At 48.6% G+C, this 17268-nt stretch overlaps 1 protein-coding gene across 2 annotated transcripts in view; it reads left to right on the forward strand.

Moving 5' to 3' along the window:
- Positions 1-17268, forward strand: part of LOC122384473 (NADPH oxidase 5-like) — an 82236-nt gene that overhangs the window by 47128 nt on the left and 17840 nt on the right. For both annotated transcript variants that reach the window (XM_043371888.1, XM_043371886.1), the window contains exons 5-11: positions 4780-4900; positions 12804-12954; positions 13547-13757; positions 14839-15062; positions 15277-15465; positions 15778-15983; positions 16261-16461. In XM_043371888.1, the coding sequence (XP_043227823.1) occupies positions 4780-4900; positions 12804-12954; positions 13547-13757; positions 14839-15062; positions 15277-15465; positions 15778-15983; positions 16261-16461 (1303 nt within the window). The remainder of the gene's footprint in view (positions 1-4779; positions 4901-12803; positions 12955-13546; positions 13758-14838; positions 15063-15276; positions 15466-15777; positions 15984-16260; positions 16462-17268) is intronic.

Below are 17268 nucleotides of genomic sequence, written 5' to 3' on the forward strand. Positions count from 1 at the left end.
AATATATTTCATTTTCCTTAAAATATTTTACCGAATATTATAAACTGGTTTTATTTCAAATAAAATAATAATTAAAACGAAATTGGTGTTGTACAACCGATTTATTTTATGATCATCTACCGTACTACATGATAATCAATGACGTCATCTTACCAAAATATCAAAAGACGTAGAATAAGGATTTCTAAAAGCTTAGCATACTTATTGGCAAAACGTTTTCATTTGTTTCTTATTTTCATTTTTTCATTGTTAACTTATCCTGTGGTTCCAGAGTCCCTGTCCTCTCCATTTCCTTTTAAATATATTTTTAATCCTCATCCCTATCCCCCAGTCCTAACAGTTTCAAATTGTATTGCAATAAAATGTTTTGAATTCTTCACATATAACCTATCTACCTTCGTTGGTACTGTTGGTAGCCAGTGACACATCTAGGCAGGTAAGTAGGTACCTACCTGCTTTCCTGCTGTCTTCATAAAGCATACCTAATGAAGTTGTCAAATTTATAGCACATATTCAACACTTTCATATCAATATGGTGTCAGTGTGGCATGTAACCTAGCTAGGTTCATTATGTTCAGGGTTCAATTCAGAAGAGCTCCGCATAACTCACATAAGAGACAGACGGGGGCTTTACATGGGGTAGATGGCCTGATGACTTAGCTGGAATATGGCCAAAATTAAATTGACAACTTTTAGGTGAAAGGTGGTGATTTGGGTTAAGGGGCGTTTGTTGAAGTCAACTACTGGGTTATTTTGCACCCATTAAATGAAACTTCTGCTCCAGCCTCCAATTCTACCCATTGAACCTCAATATCATGATCCACCTGTCCATCACTAGGCATCCTTCCTTATTACATAGAAACTTTGAATGGCATGGCAATTTATAATTTTAAATGACAATATTTTTGTTTCTTCTGTAGGTAGGTAGGTAGGTAGGTACACCAGACTGCTATGGACACTTTTCCAAGTTGGTGGGGCAAAAAACCTAATGTATATCTTGGTTTGAGTCGTTTGATTGAGTTGATTGATTCCTTTCATTGTCGCGTTAGAGTCGATTGAATCAATTCCCGAAAACTGCTCTGACTTGATTGATTTGATTGGTTTCCCAAATTTGTCGTGATTGAATTGATTGCTATTGATTGAGTCGTATACAACCCTGGGTCGGACACCTGTAAACAAAGGGGAGAGACGGTAAAAAGCCAGTGTTTGTTTTATTGCACCGAACACTCTGCTGAAAAACTGCCGGGAAACACCGGCCCTTGCCGGGATTGGTTCTGGCATCGCCGGAACTCACCACCTTGACGTGCCAGAAGCAGAAGGTCTCTGACTACTGTGACTCGTTTAGCACCGCGAAATCTCTTTGTAACTCCGACCGTGACTTCAATCGTGACTCAAACCGTAACTCTGACTGTGACTCAGTCCGTAATTCATCCATAAACTACGTCCATGCATGTAAAACAGTGATCCCCGCCAGCCACAGTCGGCATTGTTGTCCTTGGTTCTCCACCAGTCATGACCCGCGACTGTGTGCATCTGTGTACGTGCCTGGGCTGAGATTTGCCGATTTTCTATCCAAACTTTACTAAATTAACAGTCAGGCGTGTGTTGAAGGGGACTGGTGAGAAGAAAACGCCTTTTCCATTAATCTCTTCCGTCTCCTCTCTCTTCCCTCCCACTCACTCCCTTTCTGTCTCTCTCCCTATCTCTCTCCCTTTCTTTATCTTTCTTATTCTCTCCATCCTCTCGCCCTCTCTCCCTCTCTCTTATTCTCTCTATCCTCTCTCCCTCTCTGTCTCTGCCTCTGTCTGTCTGTCTGTCTGTCTGTCTGTCTGTCTGTCTGTCTGTCTGTCTGTCTGTCTGTCTGTCTATTGGTCTGTCTGGCTGTTTGTCTCTGTCTCTCTGTCTCTGTCTCTCTGTCTCTGTCTGTCTGTCTGTCTGTCTGTCTGTCTGTCTCTCTCTCTCTCTCTCTCTCTCTCTCTCTCTCTCTCTCTCTCTCTCTCTCTATTTTTCTCTCTTTCATTCTCTCTCTCTCTCTCTCTCTCTCTCTCTCTCTCTCTCTCTCTCTCTCTCTCTCTCTCTCTCTCTCTCTCTCTCTCTTCTTCCTTTCAGCAGAACTCGTTGTAACTAAATATATAATAGCAATGTAATGAATGTGATGAATAGCCTTGCAGGCCATTTTTCGGTACTTTGTAGATGTCGTTTGTTGACCAGATGCTCACCAATCAAAAGAGCACTGACGACCTGATTGAAATTTGAGACTTTTCTCGCTAACTACGCCAGCATGGGAAAACATCTGGAATGATTTCGAATATATATTACTGAACGGCTCTGGGAAAGAAAAATGGAAACCGAGGCCTTTAAAAAATGGTAGGCACGAGGCGTCACGCGGCATCATCCGTATGTGAGCAATCTACGTGTTTTACAGCAGAAAACACGGCATTCAGTTCCGCCTTGCTGTGGTTCGATGCCGTAATTCGACTACTGATCGACAGCATGTACTGACGGGGCTCATGCCCGTAATTACCTATGATTTTGGGTAAAATGATGCCTGAAGAGGTCATAGCTATCAGTTATTACTGCCAACCGAGAGGTGACCGACGATCCTGATCCATGATCCGTCCTGCGTTACTTACGTTAGATACATGTGCTCACCTAAAATGCGCATAAGTGTAAATTAATTTTTACCCATCTTAACCCTCGCCCGTAAACGGCGATCTGCCACCTTCGCCCATGCAGGGGGGGGGGGGGGTTGGTGCGACCCCCCCTTGGCGTTTGAAAACGGAGCGTCGTAGAGCTTAGCGGAAAAGACCAACGGATTGCTCTCGCCGAGATCTCGCGATTGGTGGTATATTTTTTGGTCCTAGGTCAACATTTGACCTACTTTTGACCGGTCAAAGGTCAAATTCTCGGAAAAATAGACTTTTTTCAACTTTCCGCGGCGATTGCGGCAAAACGGTGGAAGATATCGACTTTAAACCTTCACTATCGTGTTCCTTGATCAATTCTCTATCGTTGGGTATGTATTTCGTTTCCCTAGCTCTAAAAATGGCGCGTTGGGAGCGCCGGAACTCGGCAAGGTCACAGTCGGCGGCAGAAATTCGAAAAATCAAAATTTAAATTTTTGAAATCTGATTGTATTTTTGGATTTGGAAGGTCCATTTGCTCCCTATAGAAGCTAATATTGCTGCATATTCCCATTGAGGTGACAAGAATTAGCAAAATAGTGGTTCGGGCGCTTTTCAAAAATAGTACCGGACGCTGTTCCTCTTGTGACGTCATAGCTCCGTGACCTGACCTGACCCGGTCAAGTTTCTTATACCATATGATAGCCAATACTTGCCCCAACATGCATGGGAAGTTTCATCACGATCCATCAACCGATCTTCGTACCACCGGCAGGAAACCTCGGGCGTTGGCACTCAGTTTGTGAAAATCCGGCCGGAGGCTGTTCCCTTTGTGACGTCATAACTCCGTGACCTGACATGACCCGGTCAATTTTTTTTATCAAAAGATGCGCAAGGTTTGCCCCATAAGGTACCCAAAATTTGGCGGCGCTGCGCGCCGCCGTTTTTGCACTATTTCCGAAAAACCTCAGGGGGGGTTGCACCAACCCCCCCCTACATGGGCGAGGGTTAAATATTATCATTTAGAAGTTATCCACCGTTCCTAATACCGTGCTGTGAATCACGTATTAGGCTGGAAGTTTCCGGTATAAAAAGGGCAGACTAGACAAACCTTATTGTGATAAATGCAAAACGAAACAATCCGAGCTGCTGTAAGCAACCATATTTCATGGCATTCCACGATTCTCGATTTCACGTGTACGCTTCATAACTCCATTTTTTCTGACACTCTCCAGAAAATGCTGCTGTGCTTGATTAGTGATTACAGTATGAAATTTATTTACAGCAGCCTACAGATATTTCCCAAATATTTCACCCGTAAAGCTCAACAGATGTTCCGCACCTGAACCCACATACATCACAGGCCTAATGAGGTTGCTAGGCTGGCAGCTCCGCGCCATTTGCGTCACCTGTTTCTTCCCTGACGCCGTTTGGTGGTTTGTTTGGCTGGCTTTACGAGCTGCCGGCTGGCCCGAGGGCAGTGGCCGGGTGGGTTTCACACGGCAGTCGGCCCTGTCGGAGCCGTCACCGGTCACCGGCTGTGAGCCGTTCCCGACGATTGTGCTCGGAGCAATGGACGCAGTGCGGTCCGCCGGCAGTGTCACTGCGGTCTGTTATCAGTGTCACTGCGCCCGGCCGTGCTCACGCCGCGCCCGAGCACTGAACTCGGCCGCACGTGCTGAATGCCTCGCGTGCCGCGCTACAATAAGTCGCTCACGTGCGCGCTGGGATGGGGAGAACCAGGTGGCGTTTCGGAGGGATTTTCTCATTGCGGTGTCACGGAACAGTGTGTTGTTCTAACGAGACCACGTTTTGGTGCATCCGGTACCACACTCGTGGGCCTCATTAACTGGCACAATAGCGCCGTGTGTAGTATTTGTTGAATTTAAAGTATTGAATAAACCTTTTGTATTCCTCATCTAACGTAGGCATGCCGTCTATCTTTTCGACATAATAAAAACTATAAACCTATTGCATCTTTGCTAACCAAGTAGTAACTGATTCTGAAACAGCCCGTAATTCAATAGACGGATAATGCAGAAGTTTGTTCTAATATAGTTCTTATCGAACTTCGACGAACACTTAGTTGCATCAGATGCTTGCTTGCTATTACGTTCGTTCTATAAATTGCACCGATTTGTTGTTCTGTTTTCAGACCTCGCACTGGATTTACCAAAGAAAACCTAGAATGGCTGGAGCAGTTGTTCAGAGGTCAGCTGAAGAACTCTCAGGAGCTTCACCTGGACGACTTCACCAAGATCGTCCACTCCAAAAATGTGAGTTACAGTCAGCTTTGTGGTCATTTTATAGGCCGCTTGTCGTCATGATAACCTCCTGTTCCCTTTAAGCTGCATTTTTGTCTGTTCTTTCTTCCTTATATTCCGTCTTGCACATCTGTCTTCTCTCGTGCCCGCCTCTGTCTCACGATCCTCTGCTGAGGTGTAGCCCGTCGCCTCAGTTGACCGGAAATCCCCGGAAGAACGGCCATTACGCAGCAGTCCACATGTTTCTTCCACGTCCACGGTAGTGACATGTTGACCGTCCACTGCCCACCGTCCACTGCCCACCGTCCACTGCCCACCGTCCACTGCCCACCGTCCACCATCCATCGTCTTCACCCATCGATGGCCGTCCACCAAGCAACGTCCGCCATGTATCTCGTGTTGAGTAGTGGCGAGCCAACAGCCCGACACAGCCTTTGCACGTACTGGCGGTAAGGTCTGGCTCAACAGAGCCCCCAGTCATTGCAGGCACCGGCTCCTCCCCCTCCCCAGTCACCCTCGGCCCCTCCCCCTCCCCCAGCAGCCCCTAGCCAGCTAATATTTGGTAGTCCCTAGCTAATGGACCATTGAGTCGCTGTTGCTCAGAATAGTACGTGAACAGAACAAGTTGAACCACTGAAGAGAGTGAGCTCGTTTGAATTATTTGCCCGGGAATGATAAAACCCGGATAATAAAATCCAACTGATAAGGCGCCTACTGCTTGACTGCGAACTGTTTGCGAGAGATTGTGACTCATTTCGCTAGGTATTGAAGAAGCTGTGATCCATATAAGTTATGGGTTCGGACTAGCCGTAATTCTTGCATGCATCCCACTGACCCAATTATATTACTGTCAGTTTTAGCTCAGTGGATTATGGACAATGTAGCTATTACCAAGCAGCAACGTGTTGCTGCTCCGCTCCCGTTGCATACAGGGTACCTTTGTTCACGGGGATAAAAACTAGACAATGGTGGCGGAGTTTTAAACGGCCTTTGATAGGAGAATGGCACGCGAGCGGTTCCAGGAAGTAAAACTAATGTGCACTTGGTAGAACATCACTTCAACTCTCGTGACTATTCAGGGAGCCAATTGGCAATACTGCGCACTAACTTCATGGAAGTTATGTGTGTAATGGGCATTGACGTTAATTAACGTACACGTTCCTACACTGATTAGCGAGTTAACATTAAATTCACATCTGGATAATTGCACGTGCCCGGGGCAGGTCCACTTGAAAGTTGATTTACGCAATGAGGGTATTTTCTGATAAAAAATAACGTTTGAAAACTACGTTTATTTGCTGATGCTGTGAAATGCTCGCGAACCCAGTGTTACAGGACTTAGCAATAAAATGACCGCAGTTTGGGCCAGTTAGACGACCTTGAACAGGTGGCATCATGGCTAAACATAATCATTGTTCATACGGCCTTTCATTTATTTATTCATTTGACATTCAAATATTCATTTATTTATTTACTTAATTTGATTATTAATTTATTCATTTGTTCATTCATCCATTGATTTGTTTGAAACGTATATTTAGGCTATCCGGACACCCCCCCCCATTTGGTAATTTTGTAATTGAAATGTCAATATAAATCACTTATTTGTATTGCAAAACGGTCATTTGACAATACGACGTGCTGCAAAAAATGTTATCACGTCGCAACGTCTTTGTCGATAACTATATAGCTTCTTCATATTCCTTGATAGCAGGTTAGCAGATCTACCCGGTCTCAACGCCTTTGGATGGCTCCTTTTTGCCGCATCTGACAGCGCTACAAAACCGCTGCGCCAATCTCGCGGACTGCCGGCTTCCCTCGTGGTTGGCCATGTTCTCCAGCGCCGATCACTTGTCAGCCGTTTCGGCTACCGACACGCTACGGCCACTGACGGGGGAGACGGACACGAAAATGCTACTGTATGGAGCGCGACAGGCACGCACGGAACGCCGAAAGACACGCACATGGCAACGCTGGATCCTTCCTAGCTCCTGCCTCTCTCTTCCTCCTCTTTATCAAGTGTGTGCTTGAGGGTCTTTCCTTGTAACATAAATATTATGCACACATGGAAACGAAGCATTCACTTGACTCGACAATCACTTTCATGCATTTTATTTTCAGCTACCTCTCAGTATTCATCATCTTGTGTTTTTGCCGCTTTGAGTTCCTATACTCTGCGGCTGTGCGATTGCCTCGAGCCGCGGGCGGAACAGTGCGCGGAACGCCAGACCGCCAGAACCGATAACCGGCGCGGTCAGTGGAATCTCTGGCCGGACGTGATGCCCATCCTGATTCTGGGATAAGGAGGAGAGTGTGGCCGGCTGCCGCGGGCTCCGCCGTCCCAGGACAGGGGATTTATGGATACCATGCGGCCGACTGCCAGGCTGCAGCTACTGTGTCGACAGCGGCAGCTGCGCGAGCTGTGAGGCTGATGGCAGCTGTGTATAGCTGTGACGCTGATGGCAGCTGTGTATAGCTGTGACGCTGATGGCAGCTGTGTATAGCTGTGACGCTGATGGCAGCTGTGTATAGCTGTGACGCTGATGGCAGCTGTGTATAGCTGTGGGGCTGATGGCAGCTGTGTATAACTGTGGCGCTGATGGCAGCTGTGTAGCTGTGGGGCTGATGGCAGCTGTGTAGCTGTGGGGCTGATGGCAGCTGTGTATAACTGTGGCGCTGATGGCAGCTGTGTAGCTGTGGCGCTGATGGCAGCTGTGTAGCTGTGGCGCTGACGGCCGGGGGTGTCAGTGAAACGAACAGTACTCCGGACAGAGCTGTTCACCTGTGGGCGAAGGCCCGGTCAAGTGCTGCGTCCGCCCACCTCTCCATCGCCTGCGGCCCTCAGCTGCACAGTGTCTCTCCTCCCATCCCGCTCGGTCCACCTGCCGCCGAACAGAGCGGCGCCAACAGTTACCCCGTGTGCCCCCGGCGGGCCGACCGCCGCTTACCGGGCGGCGGTGCTCCGCCGAAGAGTCGACAGTCTGTGCCCGGAGGGGGCCGGTCGGGAGTCGACAGTCTGTGCCCGGAGGGGCCGGCCGGCGCCGTGCCGTGCCCACCCGGCCCGCTGGCAGACGGTGCCCAGTTACGCCACACCTAATTTGGCCCGGTCCGGTGTCATTTCGGGAACTAATTAGCATGGCAGGGATGTTATTGAAGGCCGCGCTGAGATGGAAGGACGGCCGATCCTCCTCCTCCACCGAGAGGAATAGACTCGGCGTAAGTCGACAGGAACCAATTTGGCATAAATCGGCCGCCGGAGCAAAGTGCGTCCTCCAAAAGCGTCAATCTATTTTAGGCGTGATTGAGGGTTAGACGTTAGTATGCTTGCACTCATCCCCTGAGGCTAATTGAAATCCGGGCTAACTGCTCTGAATCGGAGCGCATCTCACCCTATTCTGCATAACCTAGCCATTTAGCATCTCAGTTCGGTTGTCATATATTACCTAGTTAAGCCCTTCACTGCCGCTCTATCATTTCCATATTTTAGATTTCACACCATCACCACCTTCACGCATAACTACCTTACCACTTGATCAGGAATGCGCTCATGAATGACACGAACAAAAGGGGCCAAGGTTTTGTATGTGTGCTGGTTTGTCACGTGCTTTGTCACGATCAAGGCGCTACATTTTGTACGTTTATATCGAGCATGCTTGTTATGTAAGAGTCCAAGACCAGAGCCTACATAATGAAGCTGCTAGTGTGCATGTCAGGTAGCTTTGGCGGCTGTCAAGAAGTTTACGAGGCTGGCTAAATGATGTGAAGCACACGCGTACCACCTTGAATAACCGGTTCCTCTGCACTCTGGGCCTCTAACATAGTTTGGTGTCACGGACAATACGCGTTCCAGAAAGTTAGTGAATCCTCGCGTCCTTGACATTGTCCTTGAAAAATAACAAAACAACAGTGCACTTAAAGAGCATAATTATAGTCATCCTACATTTTAAACCACGGATACGCGTAGGATCGCTCGTGAAGATGCTTTATCTATCCATGCAGCTCCTATGGCGTACGTATTTCAGCTAAGAATGTAAATCAATGAACACACCGTCAAAATGCATGGGGTGTTGTAACCATGTTCTCCTTGTTGTAGGCGTTTTAGAGAACTATTATTAAGCGCCATTCAGCGCCATTCAGCAGACCGTAGGTATGGAAAATGTCGAGCTCGCTGTCTAGAGATGCACCAGTCCGTTCAAAGCTTAGTTTTTGTCTTTGAGTCTGCTCATAGACAACCATTTATCATCTGTTCTAAGTTGTCTCCGTCATCGTGGAACTAGGTTGTCTTTTTCTGCTCTGAAGGGGTATCAGTCCCCGAATCAGCCCCGCGAGTTCGGGATAACGAAGTCGGCGTTATCCGTACTCTTACGGTGGCCATGATCCAAATACATCTTCTACGCTTTTGAGAACTAAAGCCGCTGCACTATTCAGAACTACGGACGGGGATGGTCCCTCCCTTCCTTCTCTCCCAGAACGGCACTGGCACCCATCTCTGACTATCGCTGTGGGCGCCGATGGCCAGCCGTCAGCCGCTCCGCTGATGGCCCACTGCCGCCCTCCGAACCACAGAACCCATGGTTCCGTGAACACCACCTTCGCGTGGCAGCCGGGCGCGCCGCCGCCGCCGCCGCTGTGTTCTTTGTTAACCGGACCGAGGGCGATTTCGCTGCCGGTCGAAAATTGGGGTCAGGGGATCAATAATGAGCTCTCTGAAGAGGTGAGCGGAACGGGGGCCCGGCTGATGTCCATGGCCAATGGCATTGCTGTCGACATCTCCGGAACTAGCACCGATTGATTTGGCGCACAGCTGCAACGAGTCCAACGACAAACGACTTGGCAAAGAGCTGGATCTGTAGGCAGAATTGTATTTTCCAGGGATATTGAAAGAGCGTACTTTTCATATTTATCTCCAAGCAATGAGCGATACATTATAAGCACATAGCGCTATAGCGTTTTGTGCGCATTTACATCTGTTTTAACAGCATCAATGTGATTCCCGTCAGTGTGATGACTTCGGCAGATGAAATTATCGTTCAACATGCTCATTACTTCATAATACCAGACAATGGTGTTTCTTGACACAGTTGAAGGAACACGATAAGCTTAACCCGCGCCCAGATGGGGTCTGCCGAGCAACGCGGTCTGATGGGGGGGGGGGGCCATTTTGGCCCCCCCCTCAGATCTCGAGAACCACGCAACATAGCGACAAGCGGTAAACGGTGTTGGATAGCCCCAACAGGGAACTACCTTGTGACCCAATTTCATTGACCTCGGTCAAACCGATGACGTCACAGGTCAGGTCAAAGGTCGAATTTTCACCGTTTACAGGCATTTCAAGAAATGCGTTGTAAAATCGTGTAAAATGCATTTCATTGAAAATCATCGATGGGGAAATGTTCTTCAAACACATATTTTGCTATTTGAGGTCACTGATACCAGGTCAGGTCACAGAGGTCAGGTCACTGGGGGGTCACAATATGAAAGTGTCGTGTGATACATGTTTTATGGTCCATTTTACATGACAAATGCGATTATGTGGGTCAGACAGACTTTAGGACCAGCTTAGGTCACGTTTTGGTCAAGGTCAGGTCAAGGTCAGGTCAAGGTCAGGTCAAATTAGGTCAAATTTCAAAGTTGATATTTTTGCATAAAATGGGTATCGATTCGATGCAGTTCGTCACGGGGAGTTCAATGGTGGTCTCCGTTTTGCGCTACGAGGTCTAGAATCGCTAAAAATTGAGTTCAAAAATTTGACGTCATCAATTTTTAACAGTTTTTTTCGCTATAACTTGGCCAAAAAAAGAGCTATCGATCTAAAATTTGGTATGTATATCGAAGAGCGCAGGGACTATCACATATATTCCGTTTTTTTCGAAATTCGAAAAAATTTTGGAAATTTTTTGAGTTTTTCTGAAAAAATCAATTTTTTTGATTTTTGGGGGTCAAAATCCAAAAATTTCAAAAATCCGAGATAGCAGTTTTGTAGCGCCGTCTTTTCTCTACACAACCACATAAAGAACTTTAAAATTGCTTGTGAACTGTAGAATTGGTGAGCGTTTCAAGATGTCATGTTTTTTGCTCATTTTTACTCGAACATGACCTCAGTTTGACCTCAATAACTCCTGACCTGAGGTGACCTGTGACTTGAAATTTTGTGTGAAGGTGTCAAATTGATGTCCGGTAAGGTACCCAAAATTTGGCGGCGCTGCGCGCCGCCGTTTTCTCACTATTTCAGAAAAACCACAGGGGGGGGCCAAAATGGCCCCCCCCCATCAGGGCGCGGGTTAACCCTCGCCGGACCTATTGGTTTTCTACATACGCGCCGGCCGAGGGGGGGGGGGGGCGGGTACGACCCCCCCTCGCCGTTTCGCCCCTGGTGGAGCTAGCGCGTCGCGGAAAAAACGAGCGTGTGCGCCGTTACGAGACGCAGAGATTGGTACCCGATTTTAAGGTCCTAGGTCAACCGGTGACCTCTGAGGTCAGGTCAAGTGCCCAAAGGTACGGTTCAGTTTTTGGTGAATAACTTCGCAAAAAACGGCCGCAGAGCGCCGATTTTGGCAGCATCGTGTTCGCCTCGCTCAGGCGCGTCGAATGATATACTTTTTGTCCGGGTCAGGTCAACTTGGGGTGTTGACCTCAGGTCAAGGTCAGGTCAGCACCCCCAGGTCACGAAGTTGGTCGAAAGAGGTCATGTCGCATATCATTCGATTCGGCAGGCCTTCCTGAGTCCATTGGTGCCTTCCCCGACTCGCTAGCTCAATTTGATCAAGAGTTATTGACGAAAAACTAATTTGACCTTGATGACGTCATAAATGACGTCACGCAAGGTCAACATTGCAAAAGTGACGCATCTAACCTTGCAAGGAGTGCATAAAATCACGATTCTGTGTGCTTGAGATAGTTGGAGATCGTTCCCGGCGCCAGAATAGCAGTTTTCATTTTTCCCCATTGACTTATAATGGTGAGGTCACGAAAATGACCTGACCTCATATGACCTTTAGGAAAAATCCGAGATATACAAGTTGTGGGACTTATAATGGATACTAGATCCTGCAAGTTTCATTTCCCTGTGACATCTCTTCTGGCAGTGAGGGCGTTGCGAAGTTGCGACATCTGAAGACCGTGCAGAGGTTCACTTATGACGTCATAGGTCAGTGACCTGACCTGACCCAAAAATGCAGTTGGTGTCAAAAGATGCGGCTTGGATCAAAGGTCAGGTATGCCAAGTTTCAGCTCTCTATCGCCAGCGTGTTCGGAGCTATCGCGAAAAAACCCTATGGGGGGGCGGCACCCGCCCCCCCCTCGGCCGGCGAGGGTTAACATTTCTTGCCTGATGAGGGGAAATGCCTAACGAAACGTTTTTAACAGCTTATTTAGCTACCACTTTTATGTTGAGACATAAATACACGATCAATCTCCCTCACCACAGCAGACAGGCTCGGCACACGATAACCGCTCTACCGGCCCAATCCGAACGATCTCCACTTGTTCAGCTCCCATTTCACTGCATCCCCACCGACCAGCCGGGGCTCGGGCCGCCCAACCGCACTGACCGCAGCCGACCATTATCATAGCGCTCACAATGCTCACAGATAATTATTTACCTTTCAGCGTGATCTATTATTTGGGTCTCGGTATCGTCCATCCATCAGAGAAAAGAACGTACACAGGTTAATCGAATTAACTTTCGCCTTTATACACGCTTGGCTTGATATTGTACCAATTCCGGTTCATCATGTCGGTATTGTGGCGTTAGAGATGGGATGGTTACTCCAACAAGCATATCCCACCAATCGTTTCCGTCACACCCTATCACCACATGCCGTATGCCTCCGGACTGTCCCCACACGACCCAATCGGAACCACCTAACCTTTTTACCTGACCTGACCCGAGCTGACCTTTCGCCCCCTATTGCAGCCGTTCTTTGCGGAGCGTGTGTTCCAGATATTCGACCGGGACAGCAGCGGCACGGTGTCGCTGCAGGAGTTCCTCGACGCCATGCACCAGTTCGCCGGACAGTCGCACGACGACAAGATCCGCTTCCTCTTCAAGGTGTACGACCTCGACGGTAGGTGGCAGCAGCTCTGCGTCGGCAGATGCCGCCGAGGCCTTCAGAGCTCCGTGACCGGTGAAGCAACTTCACCGGTGAACGGCGAACATAAAGTACCTATTACAGAACTCCACTCGCTTTTGTAGCAAGGTCGTCTCTGGCTCTTTTCCATGGAGCAAAATGCTGATCTGTCTTACCAACCGATCACTTTACTTTGGGTTTGTTATTGTTAGCATTATACTGGATGAATTAGACTTAGATATTCGTCCTTCTATTTAGGAACCGTTTTCCTCGAAGCAGTACCGTTAGCCTGGTTACTGGCATATTGCACGGCAAAGTCGGTGCAAGACTCCCAGAAATATAGACAGTTTTATAAAAAACGTCAATGACATTGCTTGGTAATCACATTTTTTTTTTGCCAAACCAACGGTCCCGATTACCAATGAATGCTTTCCGTGGCGATTTAAGTTAAACGTTTTTTTTTTTTTATAAGTGATAACAAAGTCCGCTAACTTGCAGATATCCTGGTATACATTCATAGTTATGTTCATCGCTGATTCCCATTGGTTTCATTGTTATCTATACATAACTGCATTTCTCCTGTCGACAGGTGACGGTCTGATTCAGCATAACGAGCTGCAGCACGTGATCCACGCCTGTATGGAGGAGAACGGCATGCGCTTCAGCGAGGAGCAGATCGAGGACCTGACGTGGGCGCTGTTCGAGGATGCGGACGCCGAGGAGACGGGCGCCATCACCTACGAGGCGCTCAAGGCGCAGCTGGAGAAACATGAGGGGCTGCTCGAGAACCTCTCCATCAGGTGCGCAACAACCATCGACGGGGAACGATAAAACCGCTACAAAAACGAATGTCTTGTGGCATCGTTCATGGTAAAACTGGAAGCCATCATTTTGTAGAGTGAATGCTCAATTGCTGTTTGTTCTTCAGAGATGCATAGTACTGATGGTCTGCATCGGTTTTTGGATAATTGTGTGGCACCTAAATCATTCGATAATAGATATTTAATCGCAACAGGGGCTGATACAAGCATCCTACGAGTATTTGCTGTCAGCATATTTCTTTCACCCTGTTTAGAGAAAGCCGAAAATTACCTAGCTTGTTTGAAATTATACCCCTTTAAACAGTTTTTGACAAGGCTTCGCCTTTTTGTTGTCCACATAATGGCCTCATAAATTATCATTTGTAGGCATGACTTGGCTTCTATAGCCCGTACTTCATTACGTAAACAAACGGCTTCATTCATCGCCTTACTGCCCGCCTTTCAGCGCTGACCACACGTCTCAGCCATGTCGCGTGCATTGTGCACCGGTGGTTCGTAACAAAAGACCATTTTCCCGGCCGGGCACCCGTTCCCCGTCGTCCCGGCCCGGCCCGGCCCGGTCTGAGTGAGGGGCGGGTCAGTAGCGGGGCGGGGCGGGTCAGTAGCGGGGCGGGGCGGGTCAGCGCGGCGGGTCAGCGACTGGGCGGGGTAGCCGGCCGTAACGACCGTCCGTGCACGGCTGCCAGCCGCCGGCGGCGCCGTCAGCAGAGCGCCGTCTGTCCCAGTCGTTAACCGGCCATCTGCGGCCATTGGGGACCGTGTTTGATGGCGGTGATTGTTTTGGGACGCCCGTGACGGGCAGCAACGAGATGATCCACCGCCGGCTGGGTGGTCTATGGCGCCCGACCTGGCCCTCTTACGGTACTGGAGGCTGAGATAAAGCAGTGCATTGGCAGCACTAAATACCAAGCAAATTCACACTATAGCAGCCCATTGGGGCTGGGCCAGTTACTCCAGGTGCCCCAGTGAAACACATCAAGCTCATCTGCACTTGGGATCATGATTTGCTCGATGTCGTCAGAAAATTTATGTGACGTCCTGTTTCTCATTTCTTTTACAGTATCGACCGCTGGCTGGTGCCTCCTCAGCCGAAGAAGCGGACGTCCTTCCTGAAGTCGCTGTCCGACATGGTGCCCTACCAGTTCTCTCTGCCGTACATCCGCAACAACTACGTCTACCTGGCCTTCCTCTTCCTCTTCCTGGCAGTCAACATCGGCATGTTCGTGGCGCGGATCGTTCAGTTCCTCGACTTCCCGGTCGCCTACATCATCGCCAGGGCGTGCGGTAAGTGGGCGAAGCTCTATACTGTGAGTATGTGACGTAAAATTGGAAACAAGTTCGTAGCGTTATCGTCAGATGCTGAAAGATTGTGCTTGCTCAATTAGGTAGTTGGGCTTTTATAAAGAAGTACGCTTAATTAGTGATAAACATCTTTAAATATGCGTATACTAATCGGGATCACTGTCTGTCCGTGCTATAAATATCTACTGCTTTGCAGGTTACGTACTGAACTTTTGTTGTGCCTTCATCGTCGCCGTAATGCTCCGAAATCTGATCACGCTGGCTCGAACCAACGGCCTCGCGTCCGTGCTGCCTTTGGACGAGCACATCTACTTCCACAAGATGGCCGGCTGGTTCATCTTCATCTACAGTGCCGTGCACACGATCGCTCACTTCATCAACTTCGGTTAGTGGAATCAAAACTAATTACCTTCATCTGATGCAAGAGGCGTACCAAACTTATTGTACAATGGCGCAATTCTAAGCGCTGTTGAATCTAGGTGATATAAGTAAGCAAAGTAATGCGTAGATACTTTGTTTACGTTTCTGTTATTATTGTTTCGTATTCATTATTATAGTACATTTGTTTGCGTACTTTATTACGTAAAGCCTAATGCGTATCATTGAAAACACGTGTTTTAGTAATAGAGATAAACTGTAACCAGTAATAAGCCACGCTCCCACATTTATTCATGTTACGCTCTCCGTTCTCCCGCAGCGGTGAACGTGGTGCCTCCGGACGGCGCGCTGGCGATCCTCAACGAGGGTAACTACACGTACGCCGAGTGGCTCCTGACCATGAAGCCGGGCCAGTTCGGCCTGGTGCCGGGCTTCGCCAACCCCAGCGGCGTCGCCCTCATGGCCATCCTCATTGTCATGGTCATCTGCTCACAACCGTTCGTCCGCAAGAAAGGAAACTTCGAGGTGAGCGTCCGAGTGAACTTGGGCGCGGAGGACAGACCTACCGTTTTTTATCTAATATTTGTAGCGTGAAAAGGTCGCTTAGTGGATAGTCAGACTGAGGCACTTAGCAGTGTGTGACACATTATTGCAGACGCAATTCGATTAAGTTTAAAACTCGATCGTTTGGAGGCATCAACGTTTCCTGTAATGCCACAGGCTTCATCAGCCACAAGCTTCTCCAATGTCAGCCGACTTCCACGCACGTTGCGCTCTGACCTGGCCCTGTGCCGCTGCTCAGGTGTTCTACTGGACCCACCTGCTGTACGTGCCGTTCTACATCCTGCTGATCCTGCACGCGCCCCACTTCTGGCACTGGTTCATCGTGCCCGGCCTGCTGTACCTGCTGGAGAGGCTGATCCGACTGGTGCGCACCAAGACGGGCCACGGACGCACCTACATCAGCTCGGGCATCCTGCTGCCCAGCAAGGTCACACACCTGGTGAGTGAGACATGGACACGGGCTGGGCACAAAGGTCACACAGGGCGAGAGGTCAGCGTGCAAGGTCACCCAACTGTTTAGTGAGTTTGCAAAGGACATGGGCGCGGGCTGAGGGGAATGGCACGATATAGTCAAAAATCATATAGGAAAACAACGTAGCATTTATATTTTCCATCGGAACATCTTTTTTTGCGGCCCGACAGGTAGTCTTCGTCCCAAAAGGGCGTTTGCGGTTGCATTTGCACCTTTATTTAGCACGCAAGCTGAGTCGTAAATTTATTGTACGTTGCAGAGCTGACGTTTCTCGCCCCGTCCCTCCTATCCACCCAAGGGCGGATCTAGGGGAACGTTTTGGGGGGGGTCACCAGTCGGCCGACATGCCAGGTCTGATGAATGAATTCTGACGACCGGGGGGGGGGGGTAGGGAGCGAGTATGTCGAGATCAAATGACATTTGATCTTCGTCGTTTCTGAGTTGAAGTTTTATCGTAAGTCACTCGGCTCAGTAGTTTTAGTTAGTGAAACCCACCTATAGAGGAGCGTCGCCACGGATTTTTTTACTGGGGGGGGGGGGCGGATCGACCGACTTAAAAACCCAGATGTAGTAGATATAGTTACCTCACTTATGCATTAGTCTAATGCCCAATGCATTAGTAGCATACAGTCACGATCTCTCTTATTGACCTGTGTATGAATCGGCGGCGCGAAGCGCCGCAAAAATTTGAAAAAAGTTGTCAAAACACAGCTCTAAAACACAAATATTACAACCCTTTTAGCATGCTAGTACAAGCCGGAGTTCCTTCACAGT

The sequence above is a fragment of the Amphibalanus amphitrite genome, unplaced genomic scaffold (genome assembly GCF_019059575.1).
Source record: "Amphibalanus amphitrite isolate SeventyFive unplaced genomic scaffold, NRLGWU_Aamphi_draft 000191F_arrow, whole genome shotgun sequence".
Classification (NCBI taxonomy): domain Eukaryota; kingdom Metazoa; phylum Arthropoda; class Thecostraca; order Balanomorpha; family Balanidae; genus Amphibalanus; species Amphibalanus amphitrite.